Genomic DNA, 18,770 nt, shown 5'->3' with positions numbered 1-18,770 from the left:
ATATTTATAGTATGGTTTTCCTGTTTATAATATAGCTGAATTATTTAGTTAATAAGTAATACATTTATAAACGTATTTTTGGTATATTACCTATAATTTGAATCGAGTATATCTTAAATCTACGGTACACGCTTGTCTGTGAAAATGTTAAGAGATAGGCGTAAAAAAGGTTGAATACCACTCATTTAGAGGATGCAGCATATCTGTAACTTTACTTCCGTGAATATATTCATGGAAACTACGAATTAATTCTCTTCAATTTAAATGGAATTTGTGTATTAACTTTCTAATTTCGACTTCACTAAATATCAGGTTAGAATTTTCTGTCCAATGCGTAGAATCTAAAATGTTAGCATGTGAAGGCAAACCAGTATCGTGTCCTTTAAGCAGATGCTTTCCAACAGTTTTTTTTTTTTTTTCGAACTTCTAAGGCAAAATCTTTTTGAAAAATACCAAAAAATCGAAGTTCTTTTGAAAACTTCAGATGAAAGGTACCGGTACTACGTCTCTGTGCGTACCATCAGGAAAAAACACAACATCTACTATATTCTTTGTCATAATAAAGCTTTATTTTAATTTTATAATATAATAAATACAAGCATAACATTAAATACAACCTTCGTTTGAAAACTCAGCTAAAAACAATTGCTTTTTAAATGTTTAAATACAAGATATCAACTACTTGTTCATCTCCAATATGGAGGATAAACTCCAACTCCCATGATAGGGTAAGGATAATAAGGATAATCCATGACGTACTGTCTGGCGTTGGCTGTCTGCTGAGCTTGAGCTTTCGGTCCAGACACAGATGACGTAGAACTCTCACTCACTTTTTTCGTACCAGCTTGGCGTTTATCTCTGTCATCAACAATGTCAGGAGAGGTTTGCTGAGGATGTTTATGGTATGGATAAACTCTGCCGGTTTCAGAATAATTCTTGACAGAATACAAAGTTGCATTTATATTCTTAGGATCCACCTTGTTAAATTTTGGTCGTTGATTATCTGAAAATAAAGAAAAGAATTCATAAATAACGAAAGGAAAGTAACAATTTTCAGAAACCACATTTGTGTTAATGAATTCCTGAACTTATCAACGAATTTCAAACGTTCGTTACTGAATTTTCTATGTCTGTGTGTGTGTATGTGTGTGGTGTGTGTATGAGTGTCAGTCTGTTATTTGTGAATTTTTCAATTTTGAGCCCTCTCAAAGAAGTGATGGAATTTTTCGCGTCATTCTTAGCGTTCCGGAAATATTGGTCAAAAAATGTCCGATTTCGGGAGATTTAAGGAGATATGGACAGTGGCCAGCGGTCCATATCTCGGAAACCATAAATTATAGAGAGATGATATTGGTGTTGATCAATACCTAAGAGGATGGTGAACATTTTGGTACCAAATAGTAAGCAGTGGTCACTATTTAACTGGCCACTGGTTTGACCAGTGGTCACCAGTTATTATTGGTACCAAAATACTTACAATCCTCTTAGGTATTGATCAACACCAATATAATCTCTCTATGGCTTACCGTTCACGAGATATTGGCCAAAAAATAGTTCCGATTTCGGGAGATTTAAGGAATTATATTCCGGGAACCGTAAGTCATAGAGAAATCATATTGATGTTGATCAATATCTAAGAGAATAGTGAACATTTTGATATCAAATAGTAACCGGTGGCAACTGGCCAACTGGCCACTGTTTCTCAGATATTGGCCAAAAAAGTTCGAATTTTGGGAGATTTAAGGAGCCATATCTCGGGAACCGTAAGTCAGAGATAGATAATATTTTGCGAATTTTTCAATTTTGAGTCCTCCATTTTGAGCATGTGTCTTCGTAAAACAACATATCTTAGAACGTTTTAATAGAACTCTTAAACAATCATGTGGAAAAAGTTTAGTATTTAAGAAAATTATAAAGGATAGATATATTATAAGAATTGTTTTAACAAAAGAGACACTGACCAAAGCTTAAAACCCACTTTATTTTAAATTATAATTTGTAACTGTTTCGGATATCTAGCATATCCTTCTTCAGACACTATCGAAAATAAATGAAAATACAGACATATATATAAATATTGTTATGACAAAGTTTAAATTATTTAACCGTCATATATATAGTCATTATTATGAAAAAGTTTAAATTCTTTTAACAGACATATGTATAGTTATTGTTGTACTTTTTTATTTTTATTTATTTATTTATTTATATTATTATTATTATTATTATTATTATTATTATTATTATTATTATTATTATTATTATTATTATTATTATTATTATTATTTCTTCCTATTTACTGAGGCCTTCAGCCAATCCCATAAGTCTTCGTTTTCAATTTCCAACTAATCACGTTCCTTCATTTTTGGTTCTTATAAGGGTCTTTTTTTATTTATTTTCTTTTTCTCTATGCTATTCAAACTTCCTTGCCATAATTCATTAATAGGTAAGCCCCCTGTCCAGTTCATCAGTTTATTTCTTCCTACCTTCTTTATCCAATCCGCTTCTTTCCACTTCCTTATTATCATTCTTTTCTCCATCTCCAATACTTCCGTCTTATCCCAATTAATTCCGTGATTCGTCTCCTTAACATGTTTGTATATGGCATTGGTATCTTTCTTCCTCCTAACATCATCTTCATGTTGTTTTATCCTTTCTTTCATTCTCTTTCCTGTCTCTCCTATATATGACATATCGCAGTCCTCACACCATACCCTATAGATGACTCCTTTTTCCTCTTCATTAATCTTTTTAGTTCCTTTTCTATTCTTCTTCTTTATTGATCTTAATAAAGTTTCTCCACTCTTTCTATACGTTCTGACCCCTCCTTTCTTCAATAAATTCTTCAGTTTCTCCGTTTCTTCTCCCATACTTTCTATGCCATGCCATTTTCCACTCTCATTCTCTTCATTCTTCTTTCTCCCTCTCTTCCTCTTCCTGCGTTCTTCTTCCTTCTCTAACTCTTTCTTTCTGTAACTGTTCTTCTCTAACTGTCTGTAGAATTTCTGTATGCTCTCCTTCCTTCCTTCCTCTTCGTCCTCCATCATTTCTATTCTTCTTATCACATTTGTTATGAAATTTCTCTTTGTACTCCTATCCACGTCGCTTCTCTCATGGCAGTACACTCCCGCTGAGCACTCTTTCTGGTACCACCTCGTAACTAGCCCTTCTCCTTGTTTTATTATGGTCATGTCTAAAAAGTTTATTCTTGCATTTTCTTCCAACTCCATGTCCAAGCTTATGCCTTTTTCTTTATCTTCCACACTATCTTTGAAGTTCTCTAATTGTCTCCTAGTCCCTTTCCACAAGCCTAGACAGTCATCCACATACCTACAAAACATGATCAAGTTCTTACCCCCTTCTTCTTTCACCTTTTTCTCCCATTTGTTCATAATTATTTCTGCCAGTACTGGGCTCAACTTCGAACCTATACTGATTCCTTTTCTTATTTTTACCACTTTCTCCCCTATTATACAATAACTGTTTTCCCATATCATCTTCAAAGCCTTAACTACTTTCTCTTTTGTCCATCCTTTTATACTTTTACTACCCATTTCTTCCTCTATGACACTTATTATTGCTTCTCTACTAAGGCTCGGGAACATAGCCTTAACATCAAGACTAAACATAAGTTTTCTGCCTCCAATAAGATCCACTCTTCTTAACAATTCCTTGGCTTCTTCTGTGTTCTTCACTCTGCACGATTCTTGTCCTTCTCTTATGCTTTCACAAATCTCCTTCAACTCTTTCTCTAGTGGCTCCCAGTAGTTGCCTCTACAGTCTAGTACTGGTCTAAGCTTCACCTCTTTCTTGTGTAATTTTGGGAAACCTTTCATTCTTGGTATCCTTCCTTGTATATTTATCCATTTCTTGAAACCTCTTCCTTCTTTCATTACTTTCTTCAATAGATCCTCTTCCTTCATGTCTTTATCCCCTATAACCTCATATGTATTGTCACATAAATCTTCCAGTTTCTTCTTGTACCATTCTTTCTCCATAACTACCACTGCTCCACCTTTGTCCGCCTGTTCTATTACTATGTCCTTCCTACTTCTCAACATCGTAAGACCCCTTTTTTCTTCCTTCTTCAAATTCTCTTTACTCCTTTTCTTCATGCTGTTCTTCACTACCGCTACTGCTCTTCTCCTTATCTTCTCTCTCTGTTCTTCTTCTTTAACGTCCGTTAAGGCCTGTTCCACTGAGTAAATCAGCTCTCTAAAGTCTATTTCCCCTTCTTTCACCTTGAATCTGTGACCTAAACTAAGAAGTTCTTCCTCCTCTTCCGTTATTCTCACGTCTCCCAAGACCACTACTCTCACTTTTTCTCTTTCTTTGCTTTTTTCTCTACACCATCCTAAAGTTTTCCCTTTCTTCACCAGTCTCTCTTTCACTTTTTCTTTAAAATTTCTCTCCCACAACCACTTCTCTTACAAACACTGTCAGTCCGTCTTCTATTTCACTTCTTATTCTCTCTGAGTCTCTCTACTCCTTCGTTCTTCTTCTTTATTTCTTCTAATTACACTCCACACTAGTTCTTTTTCGGCCTTTTTTAGTAGTTTCTTAAACCTCAGTGATGTGTACTCCACTCCTTTCTTCATAATCCTGAGACCTCTTGGTGTTACTTCTTCTTCCAAACACGTTTTCAGGAACCATATTTGCTGTATCTTCACTATCTCCCTTCTTCTCCTATCTTTCCACATGTATATACTCCTTTTCAGTCTTGGAGTCACTGAAGAAGGATATGCTATATATCCGAAACAGTTACAAATTATAATTTAAAATAAAGTGGGTTTTAAGCTTTGGTCAGTGTCTCTTTTGTTAAAATAATCAATCCAAAGCCATGAATAGTCCTACTATCGAAGAATTGTTTAATGAGTATAATAATAAAATACATAGAACAATTAGTATAAAGCCTGTAGAAGTTAATACGAAAAATTAATTCTTTTTAAGTTCGTTCTGGCAATGCTCTTGGAGCATTCTCAACTAGTTTCATTTTTCTTTCTTTTCTTTTTGTAATTCACACGACATATTTTTCGTCTCTGTTTGTGAAGAGAAATGCCTCCAAAACTGGGAAATTATTGATTTAATGAGTTATATAGCAAGGAAAGAAGTCAGTATTCTTTCGCATCGGTGTGTATGTAGTGTTATTTCATATCGTCACTGATTGCAAAGGAATTTTACTGTATTTCTCGAGATAGCTCACGATTTCGTGGGGCTTTATGCGCAAAGAGAGATATGTATGACCTTCAAATCAAGATTTGGAGCTGCCTCAATTCATACACCCACTCGAGATTTAGTTCTTCCAATAAATAAATAAATAAAATAATTAATTAAATATATCATTCTGCTTACAAATTTCTATAATTCCTGAGTTTCCTTTAAGCTTACAAGCTTTCGAGTCTCCCCTGAAGTCTTGGTCACGGAGGTTAAAAACAGGAAGAAAAAGAATAGAAACATCAAGGAATAAAAATGGAACGGACTTACCAAGGGAAGAAGTGTGTTGTACGGAAACACGTTGTCAAGTACGTCAATTATCTTAAGATGAAGTTGATATAAACTAAAATATGGCGGAGTCAAGTTGTGCGCCTTACTTGTCCCTTGTTGAAAGGTTACCAACTCATCTTATTATTTTTATTATCATGTCAATATTGTGAAATTTTGTAATCTCCTCCACCCAATATCGGACTGGCCAGGTTGAGGACCCTTGGCGCAAGTCCTTAAATGCTCCCCAGATATATATATATATATATATATATATATATATATATATATATATATATATATATATATATATATATTGTAGGGTAACTGATATGAGCAAGGGGGGTCCTAAAAAGACTTCTTTCGGAAAGACGAACTTAGGCTTCCGCAACCTTTTTGGTACGAAGACTCAAGAAACTATTTGGGATCGGGTAAAATCGACCAAGGCCTACTGCTCCTGCGCCTCGTGATCCCTGCTGGGCCCCTCAGGCTTCGGGCCCTTGGCAATCGCCAAGTAGCCAACGTGGCCAGTTCAGAACTGCCTCCACCCATTCGTCAACCATCTCTTGTTTAAATTAAATTTCGTTTCTTTTTAAATGAGTAAATAAATTTTCAAAAAATCAGTCTCTCTCTACTTCATTTCTAGCTCGAAATAAAATTTTTGAATCTTCCACCCTGTGTTGCGTTTTTTTTTTTTTTTTTTTTTTTTTTTTTAAATGCTTCGATAAATTTGACACAAGATTCTCCGTTTTTGAATCTCTAATGCCTATATAATTCTCGTATTGTGTAATAGATTCTGTTTAATGTAGTTGTCAATCTGGGTAAAGTAGGCAATCCAACCCATTTTTTATCTTTTATGTCGAAAGTTTGGAAGCTTAGAGGAAATTCGGGAATTACAGAAATCTGTAAGTACAATAATAGAGTTCCTGAGCGTGGTTTTGGATTAATTAAATTTAATTAAAAAATTGTAGAATCAATGTATATTAATATTATTAATTTGTACTTTTTAACTTTTAATTAATACTATTTGTCTTTATTAATTTTTATTTTATAATCCATTATCCTTCATAGCTACATATAGGCTTATATATGGTTAGCGTACGCGTCTTTGGCGGGGGAGACCCGGATTTGATTCCCAATAGGTTCTCACTCACGTTAAACTGTAGTTCCATGTTTCTCATTGCCTCTCTGCTGCAAGGGAGGCTAAATTCTAATCACAAAAATAACCTCTTTTTCCCAATATTCCTCATTTATTACTCGTTTGCTCATCTACACGCCTACAAATCTTTCCATCCAATTAGTTTTATTTTCCTCCGCTAAACTCCATCTGTTCATAGACTGGTAACATTACCATGTGAGCACGTGAATTCACAGTTCAACATGGCGTCAAACTTCTCACCTTTTTCTCTGTTCTTTAATTTGTCATTTGTTTTCTAATTGCTTTTTCAGTTTTCTATGTGACGAAGTCTTTTAGCGAAAGAACTTATAGCACACTTTTTTTATAATGTGTTGTGATTATGCTTTAATTATTTTTTAGTTCCGTGGAAATATTTAATTGCAGCTATATTATCAGTAATGCGTAACACTGTTTGTAGTGTTGGAGTTAATCAATTTTTGTTTTTCAGGGACTGAAGCATAGAATATCAGGTAAAAGAAGGATCATCTCCGGCATGTTCTCCTGAACGAATTCAACAAAGGCTCCAGCACATCGAAGACTTCCAGACAAATCTTAGCAGTGTATAGAAAAGACGCTTGCTGACAGACCTACCCGGAAATGGTTTGACAGGTTCCGAAGTGGAAATTTTGATCTGAGTAATGTCCCACGTTTTACTCACCCATCCGACGTTAATGAGGACCACTTGAACGACTTGATTCATCGATATCCAGGACAAAACACCCGGAAATTGGGCATGCAGATGAGCAGTGGACAGGTAACTGTTGCGTAACACCTTCAACGTATGGAAAATGTTTAAAAACTGGGTTCGTGGGTGCCTCATTCATGGAGTGCAGACACGAACGCAGCGTCTCGCCATATGTAATTTTTTGCTTTTCTGCCATCGTGAATCTTGTCGCGAACATCAACCCTTTCTCTCATGTATTGTTAGCGAAGGTGCTTGTACGTGAATTTAAACAGAGAAAGGAATGGGTCAGCCTAAACAGAAAGGTAATACCACGTCGCAAACAAGATTTGGATCCCAACAAGACAATGTTGTGTGTCTAGTGGGGCATGGAAGGGATTATCCATAGTGAACTCTTACCCCATAATCGCACCATCACTGCTGCTGTGTACCATGATCAACTCCGATATGTTCATGCAACAGTTCAAGAGAAAAGGCGGAATAAACAATATGGCATCCTCATCCACATTGTTGAACAACACTAGACCACATGTGGCGCATATGACAGCTATTGTCATTCAGAAGCCTGTGACAGGTTCTTCCTCATCCGGCGTATTCTCCAGATGTAGCGCATACAGATTACTATCTTTTCTGGTCCCTGACGTATGCACTTCGTGACACATCCTTCGGAAACGAACAGCAACTGCAAAATTTCATTGGTAACTTCTCTAACTCGAGACGCCGAGTTTCGTCTTTTTTTTCTTTCTTTCTTTTTCTTTTCTTTTCTTTTTTTCTTTTTTTTTTCATAAATGCATCCAAGAATCTCCTGAACGTTGGGAACATATTGTGAACAATGCGGCGAAATACATTATCTGATTAGTTCAACTCTCAAACAAGAAATATCTCCATTGGTTCCAACCGACACGAACTAAAGAATCGACTCAACATCAATAATAGAGTGGTTATTTGATCTTTTATTTTTTATTTTTTTTTTTTTTTAAATACAACAGTTAAGGATGTCGCGTGAAGTATAAAATGAAAAATAAATATTGGAAATATACTGCATATAGCACAAATTATTTCGCTGATCTGTCTTTTCGGAAGTAAGACACGTATGTTTGCAGTAAGTCCTAGCTGTAACTAATGATTACCAAGTTTTGAAATTCTTAAATTTATTCGCAAGGGAACAGAAAGGAGAAAGTAACAAATGACCCTTTTGTTGGGAAGTGGCGCTCAAAAGATATGACTCATTTTCTTTCTTCTCTTGATAACTTTTGGTTTATTATTGCTGTAAATATTAGAAGTATAAATATAAATAAAATAATTGGTGTCATAATATCTTGGGGCACGGTGGCCCAGTGGTAGAACGCTCACTTCTGGAGTGACGGGTCTTGGGTTCAATTCAGGCCGAATTTAATGTATATAAAGGCCCGGTGCTATCAAAGCTGAGTGGCCCTACTGACTAAAAGTAACACTGATCACTCTGATGCACCACCCGCTTTATAGCTAATTGAAATTGAAATTGTTCCCATAATGCAACTAAAGTGATATCGGCGACACTACCGGCTACAGTCGTAACTAATTGCATCGTCTGCTACTGGCAGTAGCTAACTATATTATTGGCTAATTCTATCAAACTCACGCGTTCTGAATTTTTTGATTCGTTCAGTAATTTTAATCATTCGTGCTATCCAAATGCTTTGAGTGGCGGCGCCTCAGTAGAGTCACGTGTTTTAGTTTCAGTGGGAAGAAGAGGTAAAATCTTTTATACTACACCATTACTCTATGAAAATAACACGATTCAGTGAGAGAATTTCAAAACAGAAATGGGTTGATAAAATATTTCCAAAGATAAGTTTCATATAATGATAATAACAATATAATTTTTAGGTTCACACAAAAATTCGATTATCTCCAAACCTAGACATGATTATTTACATGCACCCATATCAGTACAAGGGATAAGCTTGAAGAAGAACAGAATACAAACTTGTACTTGAGTTTATTCATATTACCCTGAAGAAACATTCTTTCTTTACACAAAACAATCTCGCTTTTTCATGGTCATTTTCATGTTCAACACCCTAAAGTTATCCAAAATTGGCTGCTTATATCTCTATTATATTACAAAAAGAAAGAAAGAAAGAAAAGAAAACAAAAATACATAAATTTACACAACAGTATACTCTGTTCCAGCAGAACAAAATTTATCAGTTAATAATGACAATAAGGAACATATTGTCTAGCCCCGTAAAAGTTTGATTTTCTCGAAAAGGGCGCATCAGAAATTACACTAGCATCTCATTTTGTTGAGCTCGATGTGATATATTGATTGGTATGTAACTTATCTTTAAATATATTTCCCGTTAATCGCTATCAATATTGTGTATATATATAAAACTATAACTTATTCCATATTTTTCTGAGGTATCTGTTGAGATATATCATAAAAATAAAAGTAAACTTAGGTGCATGTCTAAATATGATAGAAGTTACTCATTTTCGTACCTGTTCGGAACTTATTTTTGGCGTCAGTAATGTCTGGAGAAGTTTTTGGGTATTGTCTGTAACACGGAGAAACTCTCGTAGTTCCGTTTGGTCGTTTCTCAGCAGCATTCCTTACGGAAGTAAGTGTAACGTTCGCATTCTTAGTATCGGCTTTGTTGAACTTCTTTCCTTGTATGTCTAACAAATAAACAAGATGTTTTAAAGTCATATCATTCTTAAACAGTAATAAATGTGTATTTTTTTAAAATTTGCAAATGTATTTCAGATAAAAAGAATGTAAAATTTTTAATTGTACCTATATATTTTATTTCTTTTCTCAAGTATGCATATTGTAATATCCCTCTGTTTATAAACAACCTATACGTGCTTATGTTTACAAGCATCAACCATGATGTGCGTCCTACTACGTGTTACTACAGTGGCAGAAGAGAATGATACCAGCAACACCAACGGTCATGTGACAACGAAAGACTACCAACGCCACCGCCACAATTGAGCACTAATCTAACCAATAGGATCACAACAATCATCATCACTCTACGACTGATCACCCCCACACTCTCAGCTTGCCTGGAGCTTTGTGAGGAACCTAACCCAAAGCCTTTAGCTTACTCGGAGCTCTAGGTCTCCTTTCCTGCCCACTTAGCTTGCTCGGAGTTCTGTGGGACTCCTAACCTCAGTAACTCAGCTCGCGTGGAGCTTTATGGCTTTCAAACCATCTTCTAATTGCGTGGAACATTGGGAATCCTAAATCCACTCCACCTAGCTTGCTCGGAGTTTTGTGGAGATAATTCCCTAGACTACTCGGGCCTTCGGATATCATATTTTACCAAAGTATTATTTAGACTTTACATAATAGTAATTTTGTAACTTACTGTTGATAGAAGAGAGGATTTTTGTTTGGATTCCTACTCGTTATCCCTGTTTCTGAGAATATGATTCAAAACTTTTGATTTGAATCATTACCCACTCTTTTCTTCTAAGGAATTTCGCATGTGAAACAGAAGAAATTCTTTTTTGAAGTAATATTTTTTTTTTTCGCGACGAAATGATGCACGACTTGCAGAGCAAAATAGGATATTAAAAATCAAATTCGTTAGATATTCATCTCGTACTGAATCTTTTGCTCTTTGGATTTGAATTTTTCCTGGAGAAATCGCGTTTATTCGCATTCTGACACTGATTTATGACAAGAATAATTTGAAAAAGAGTAAACTGAAGTCCAAATTTCAAAGAAGATGCTCGAAAGTTTGTTCATAAACGAGATAGCTCTGCCCCTCGACGTGTGCTTCCACGTCGAATCTGTGGTCGACGAGGAAGAGAACTTCTTTGCATTGTCAACGTTGGCGAACTTCAGGCAGGAAGCATTCTTGATTCCGGAAAAAGAGATCAATGTCAGTTCTTTAGATTCTGTTTCACCTGCATCTTCGGGCAGTACTTCCTTCTTGCCAATCATCAGTGACCTAAAAGAATGGGTAAGATCTCCCTGGGAAAGTGTAAATATGCAATTTCGAAGATTTAAAACTGGTTAATTAAACAACTTTATGGGATTAAAATATTATTACGGTACTATCATTTTCTAATACGTCGATTTATTGGCGAAAAGAGAACACTAGAAATTTATTCAGAATACAATCATTTTGTAATAGAAAGTTCTGCTATTAAAATTATTTTTTTCTTGTATTAACCCCCAAAATAAACAAAATTGGTGAAAAAACAAAAAAAAAATCAAAAAGCGTTACATGGGACAGAGGGGGTAAAAATTGGTAAAATAAATAAATAAATAAATAAAATAAAATAACGTTACCTAATGTGTGAACGGACCCTAAGTATCTATTGAGATTAGTGTACATTTAAATAAAATAAAACTTGCTCACTTTCATACCTGTTTGGGGTCTACTCTTGGCGTCAGAAATGTCTGGAGAAGTTCGTTGATAATGTCTATAACATGGAGAACCTCTGGCAGTTCCGTTTGGTCGTTTCTCAGCAGCGTTCTTTACGAGGGGAAGGGTAACGTTCACATTCTTAGGGTCGGCCTTGTCGAACATATTTTTCTGCGTATCTATAAATAAATACGTTTGAAAATCCTATCATTCTTAAATTGCAAGCCTATGTATACTTGTCAATGTATATAAAATTTTAAAAAAATTATCTCTTATGTTAACATTCATATATTTAGAATAATATTTTGTTATGTAAATTTTATTAATTTATTCTGTGTAATTGATTACAAAGGACTTAACCTTGACATTAAAAAAAAGTGAACAAACGAAATCTGTAAATCTAAGAGGCGTCTGCTTTTATTTGTTTCTTTATTTGAATAACTCCAGATATAGCACATTGGATATTTCACATTGAAATATGTAACAACAATATACAGGGTGTTTCAAAACAACACTGACAACGTTTGAGAGGTGATTCCTGACACCAAGATAAGACAAAAAAAAAAAGTATAGTTCAACCTGGGTGCACAAATGTTTCCTTTCGTTGTTATATGTGTAGGGTGCCGAAAACATGAAAATATGTACTTTAAAGGTCCATAGCTCCAAACCTATGGGACTTACCGTAGTCGGGGTCAAGACTTAACTTAGGAACTAATATGTTTTAGAATCCTAAGGTACTCACGCAACAATTTTTAGAGAAAGTTTCGCTATGGGCATATAATTTGAAGTACTCATCAACTACTTATCTAAAAATTGTTGCAGAAGTACTGCAGGATTCTGAAACTTGGATATTTAGATAGGGCACATACCAGTTTCTAATTGGAGTCTTGACCTGACTACGGTAGGTCCCATAGTTTTGGAGCTATGGACCTTTAAAGTTCATTTTTTCATGTTTTAGGCAGCCTATAACTCCGAAAGGAAGCATTTATGTACCTAGATTGGTTCATACTTTTTATCTTATCTTGGTGTCAGGAAGTATCTCACAAATGTCGGTATTGTTTTGAAACACCCTGTATATCCAAAAGGCTGTACCACTGCTTAAATACTTGTAATATAAGATAGGAACCAATTATTTGTGCTAGATGAGATGTTTATTTTTCGCAATTAGTTGTTTTCTTTAATAAGAAAGAGTTTAAATTCGCAAGAAAATTGATTAAATAAATGTCTTTGACTAGTATGTTGACCAAGTTCATTCGGGCTTCTCGTCCCAATTTTCAAAACAATTGCAACCGTTCTTGGAATTAGAACACATATAGGAAAATTATAAGTATCTTTATTTATTATTAGAAAGTGAACAAACGAAATCTGCAAATCTAAGAGACGTTTGCTTTTCTTTGTTTATTTATTTGAATAACTCCAGAGATAGCACATTGGCCATTTCACACTGAAATATGTAACAACAATATACAGGGTGTTTCAAAATAACACCGAAGATGGATATAAACCTAGTTAATACGATACCAATTACCTCAATTTACTATAAAGAAGAAGATGAAGTTGGAGCATAAGTTGATATTGCTGAGAGTTCAAAAATATTTTCGTGAACTTCTTGCTTTATTGATCATATCACATAGGTTATTATAGTGTAGTGGTATAAGTGCACACAGTTATAGTGTAATTGTGCAAAATCTGAAGATAAAGCATCAACTTTCAGCCTACTTCTCTTGTCTGTTCATTGAAACTTCATCAACATAATCTTTCTAGAATTGCCAACGAACTAACTAGGCAGAACAACAAAGCTATCCCGCAAAGATTAGTGGAAAAGAAAAAGTGCGTTCTGTTATTTTAAATGAGGTAGAGCTACAAAAGGCAGTGTTAGTAGATTTCTTTAAGAAAATTTTCCCCTACTGATACAAAATTTTCCCTTTTCTTAAGAAAATTTCCCACTACTGATACAAAATTTTCCCTTTTCTTAAGAAAACTTCTCTCTACTGATACAAAATTTTCCCTTTTCTTAAGAAAACTTCCCTCTACTGATACAAAATTTTCCCTTTTCTTATCAAATTTTCCGCAGTTTGTCTAGTGTCCAATTCCTATGATAGAAGTTATGTGATAAGATTAAAGGAAGTGCCAACCAAATTTGTTATACACTCCTATTTTTTATTTTTTTTATTTTCCTTTTTTCTTAACTTTTTTAAAAGAAAAAATACATACAAATATACCCAGTCAACAATAGATACAAACTATGCTACTTTTAACATACAAACACACACACACACACACACACACACACACACACATGGGGGGCGCGGTGGCTCAGTGGTAGAGCGTTCACCTCCGGTGCTTGGGGTCCCTGGTTCGATCCCAGCTCGCGCCGTGTGGACTTTGTGGTGGACAAACACCGTGCTAGTGGGTTTTCTCGGGGTTCTCCCGTTTCCTCCCACTTTCTTCATTCCACCATTTCACTCATTTCTCATAATCACCGACTCCTTTAGTCTTACCGGCATAATCGTGGGGCGTAAAACTTAAAGATTTCATTTCATTTTCACACACATACACACACACACACACAAACTATTCCTATTGTATTGGTTTCATTCTTAAGAACAAATAAAAAAATAAGCATTTATATTGATGAATCAGTCAGCTCGAGAATTTCCCTGAATTTTCACGTTTTATCGAAAAATTCCCTTTTGCTAAATTTAACTGTGAAATTTTCCTAGATTAGGGAAATTTTCCTGAAACTACGAACTCTGGCCAACAGCGTTTCGTAAGGAGAAAAAAATGTCAGAATATCTAAATTAAATGAAGCACAGTAGGGCTATCGAAACTGAAATGAAATGAAATCTTTGAGTTTTACGTCCCACGGTTATGCCGGTTAGGCTAAAGAAAACGGTGGTTATGAGAAATGAGTGGAATGAAGAAAGTGGTAGGAAACTGGAGAACCCTGAGGAAACCCATGAGCTCGGTGTTTGTCCACCACAAAGTTCACACGGCGTGAGCTGGGATCGAACTAGCGACCCCAAGCACCGGAGGTGAACGCTCTACCACTGAGCCACCGCGCCTCCTAGGGCTATCAAAACAATAAGTGAAAATACGAAACAATAAGGATGCTTAAAAAGAAATGATACATTTCTAACAAACTGCTGAAACACCTTGCTCTATTGATTGACAAAATAGCGTCGTTAGACACAGTGTTTAATGTTATTCTGGCCAAGAGTAATGAGTCTGTGCATCTAGCTTCTGAGAAACTTGGATGATTCTTACTTCCAGTATGTAATTCCCATTACACCCGTGTCCCTACGGATGAATTCAAGGGGTAGCCCGGGGAGAATTTCCCCCCGGAAAAATTCATTCCCCCGGGGAAACTCATTATTTCAATCACAAAATATAGAAATTACTTCACCCAAACTCCCCTCCCCCCGAGGAGTCCACATTCCCCCCCCCCCGGGTGAAAATGTCTGAATTCAACACTGCCCTAACCTTGTGCTAAACAATATTCTAGTGTTATTTTTACCTGTTGATTCTTTCAAGCTGTAGGTGCAAGTTGTCCAGTAGAGAGCAGCTATTGTCAGCCATGTTAAGTAATTCCTCACAGCCATTTTAATTCGTCTTTTCTCAAGGAAAACAATTTATAACGTGAATGCAACACTTGTTTGTAAGACACTAAAGTAAATCCGCCTTCGACCTTATTTATATGATGGATTTTGTTTTACCCCTTCTCAAAACTAAAGAAAATACAACAAAAGAATAAAAACAAAACAAAGTTGCATGACCGTCTTTTGTTTTCCGTTTTAGCGGGTCAAGAACTTGAAAGAACACCCTTGTTATCAGTCAAGAAAAGCTATGTTATCACAATATACCTGATTATTAAATGTTATTTACCTTTTAAAAAGGTATATATAATATTCTTTAAAAAGTTATTAGTCATATAGCAAACTCCGTAACATGTAGTGCATCTTTTTTTATGTAAAAGAAAGTATAAAAGATAACCTTTAAGGGTATTTGTCCTTTTGTTAAAGGTTTAAAAAAAATCTCTCAAATATGATAACTGTTTTTTGTTAGGAACAAATGCACAAAAACTGGTTTTCAGAGGTAATGTTGTGATTTACTTAACTATGTGCTAGGTTTCATTAACCAGCAATAATGTCGAATAAATTGGAACTATAAATAATTCAATCACTTTATTTAATATTTAACTAATGATAATAGAACCAAAAATATTTTTATATGAAACAAATTTATGACAAATATTTTTGTTATTATGAAATTTAACAAAATTCCTTCAAATATATAAATTTTTTGATCAGAGGATCCAATATATTGCAATCAAAAATTCTCTTATAGGGCTTATATAATGTGCTTATTCCGTAGAAAATAAAATATGAAAACTCGATTTAGGGTCCGTCCAAAAAAAATTTGTGGCTCCTGATCCAATTGGATCAAAAGATCCAATATATATATTTCAACAAACAGTTCTTGTAAGCCTTATGTCCGGAGAACTACGTATAGTATAGCCAAACCCAAACTACCACTTAACTCAGTATAATGTGCTTATTCCGTAGAAAATACGAAAACTCGATTTAGGGGCTGTTCAGAAAAATTTGCAGCCCCTGATCCAAAAAGCAATTATTGCCGAGATCGCAATCTTTTGATCCATTTTCGGTTTTCCTAATTTCCTTGTTTTAAAAATAATTTAATATATTAATGTTGTTGAATACATGTACCATCTTTGTTTTTATCCCGGTGATTACTATATGGAATTATTATTCTATTTTCTTTGAAATATACAGGAGTTCTAATGATATCAATTTATTAATTTCGTCTTCAAATGCATTTAAATCCTCCTTAATTAAATCAAGTTTTATTAAGAAGCAGGGCCCGTATTCGTCGTCCTCAGTTCTCCCGCCAAATTTTCCCGCGTGGAAAATTCCAGTAAATCAAATGCAAAAAAGTTAAATTATTAATAAAGTAGCTACTTCGGCATTACTCAAGATGAGTATTCTAGCAAATTTAAACCCTGACATGAAAGATTCAACTTCTAAACAAGTCATATATCTTCATGATTGTAATGGAAGATAAAAGAAAGTTAAGATAGAGATCCTTGTAGATCCCACTATGTTGAAAGCTCTCAATCTTCTGGATAGTTCAACGACATGTTCTTGGTATTCAGACCCAGACAGAACATATTCTTGGGGAAGATATATCAATGACAAAAAAAAAAAAAAAAAAAAAAATCACATCTGTATATCTTTGATCATTTTTGCTCTACGGAAATCAGTATTAAAACCGGAAGCAATAGTAAATTTCAACCATTTCCGGTTTTAGTAGTTTGTTACGGGATGTAATGACATGTTCCCTTGACACCTTGAATCCTTTGTAGAAAACCACTTGTCGCTACTCATTACCATTTTTTTGTTCTACGGCGATAATTGTTAAAATCGGAAATGGTTCATTTGAACCACTTCCGGTTTAAATATAGGGTTAACGTTGGAAGAAACTGCATCTCAATATCTTTCACTGTTTTTGTTCTATAAAAATCGTATTGAAACCGGAAGTAACAGTAAATTGTAAACAATTTGAACGTTTTTTTGTAGAGTGTTGTGGATTGTGTCGATATGATCTGTTGAGACTCTGAATCGATTGCAGAAAACCGGTTGCCACTATTTATTATCATTTTTTGTTCTATTGAGATAAGTGTTGAACACAGAAAAGGCTAATTCGAACCACTTTTGGTTTGAGTAGAGGTTTAGGGAAAATAGAGAATCTATTGTTGGGACAATGAATCAATTGCAGAAAACAGCATCTCCGAACCCCTTACCGTTTTTTTCCTGCGAAAATCAGTATTGGAACTGGAAGTAGTATTAAATTTGAACCACTTCCGGTTTGGGTAGCATATTCGGGATAGTCATGGTATGTTGCCCTGAGAAGCTAAATTGTTTGCAAAAATCTGCTTCTCCATATCTACACATATTACCATTTACGTTCTATGGCGACAAACGTTGAAACCGGAAATTACTAATTCGAATCACTTTTGGTTTGAATAGAGTGTTAACAATTGAGATGGAACCTATTCTTGGGATACTGAATCGATAGCACAGAAACCGGATCTCGATATCTCTTCCTGCTTTTGCTCTGAGACATGTCGATAGACAGAGACGGACGGACGGACGGAAAAAGCATTCTATAAGACTTCCGACACTTATGCATAGCATAGTTTGGAAGTCTAACAAATAATTAAATAAGTATCTTAGCTTCTGCGAATATTCCGTTTCTAAAGGGGCTAAGGCAATTTCTGTAACGTTAAGACTTTCCATTATTTATTCAGAAAATGCTTAATACTTGTGTACGGAGTCGCTTAAGTTGGACCTGTGAAATTCGTTATATAAATAAACTTTTAATTAAAAATGATGGAAACATATATTCCAGCGTTTGCGAAAATTTTGCTCCTGGAAGGAGATGGGGGCAATATGTACGAACGAGTATGTGGAAGAGTAAAAATAATTCATTGAAAATTCAGGCTATATTAATCCAGAAACGTAAGATTTGGGCATAAATACTCTTTTGTTATGAGAGCAATGAATAAGAAAGGATTTTTTAAAATACCTATGCTAAGAGAGGTAAAAGGGAATTCAAATGTTTTGCCCAAAATAGAGTAGGCCTACACATAAATCCGTGAAGTTAGAGAAATGAACTCAACATATAAACTCCTTTTAAAAAATAGACGTAGTACACTTGTCCCAGTGTTTTTAAAAAAAATCCATTTTAAGAATGAAAGAGGCATTTTCTATTACGTTTATTCCTTCGCATTGAAAGCAATGCCTGTTGTCTGTAACCGCATCGTGGGAAATTAGCTGAAAAGTTTGAAATGAATTTTGGAATGTTATGAAGCTAGATTCCATAACGAGGAACTGTATAGTTGGTACTGTTTACCAAACGTTGTTAAGATTATCAAGTCTAGGAGGCTCAGGTGGACATGTCATGTAACCAGAATGTAAGAAAGTAGGAACTCTTTTAAAGTTTTAACTGGAAATCCAACTGAGAAATGACCATTAGGATG

The 18,770-nt window shown here is 34.9% G+C and overlaps 1 protein-coding gene across 1 annotated transcript; it reads right to left on the bottom strand.

The window, feature by feature from the left end:
• Nucleotides 1-547: 547 nt before the first annotated feature.
• LOC145683794 (uncharacterized) lies at nt 548-15,365 on the bottom strand. Its single transcript, XM_081755376.1, has 4 exons — nt 15,228-15,365; nt 11,713-11,889; nt 9,828-10,004; nt 548-1,003 (listed from the first exon to the last, which is right to left on the bottom strand). The coding sequence occupies exons 1-4, from the start codon at nt 15,310-15,312 to the stop codon at nt 687-689; spliced, it is 756 nt and encodes a 251-aa protein (XP_081611502.1). The 5' UTR covers nt 15,313-15,365; the 3' UTR covers nt 548-686.
• Nucleotides 15,366-18,770: the final 3,405 nt, after the last annotated feature.

Source organism: Thermobia domestica, chromosome 4 (genome assembly GCF_964235325.1).
Source record: "Thermobia domestica chromosome 4, izTheDome1.hap1.1, whole genome shotgun sequence".
NCBI lineage: Eukaryota > Metazoa > Arthropoda > Insecta > Zygentoma > Lepismatidae > Thermobia > Thermobia domestica.
Note: the sequence above shows the minus strand (reverse complement) of the source record. Positions and strands in the feature narration are given on the sequence as shown.

Bases quoted from the DNA above. Each gene is read 5' to 3' on its own strand.
- LOC145683794 (XM_081755376.1), bottom strand. From the start codon at position 15,312: ATGGCTGTGAGGAATTACTTAACATGGCTGACAATAGCTGCTCTCTAC. The intron at 11,890-15,227 runs GTAAAAATAACA...ATTTATTTATAG, and splicing joins CAGCTTGAAAGAATCAACAG to ATACGCAGAAAAATATGTTC. The intron at 1,004-9,827 runs GTACGAAAATGA...CTTTATTTTCAG, and splicing joins CAAAAATAAGTTCCGAACAG to ATAATCAACGACCAAAATTT.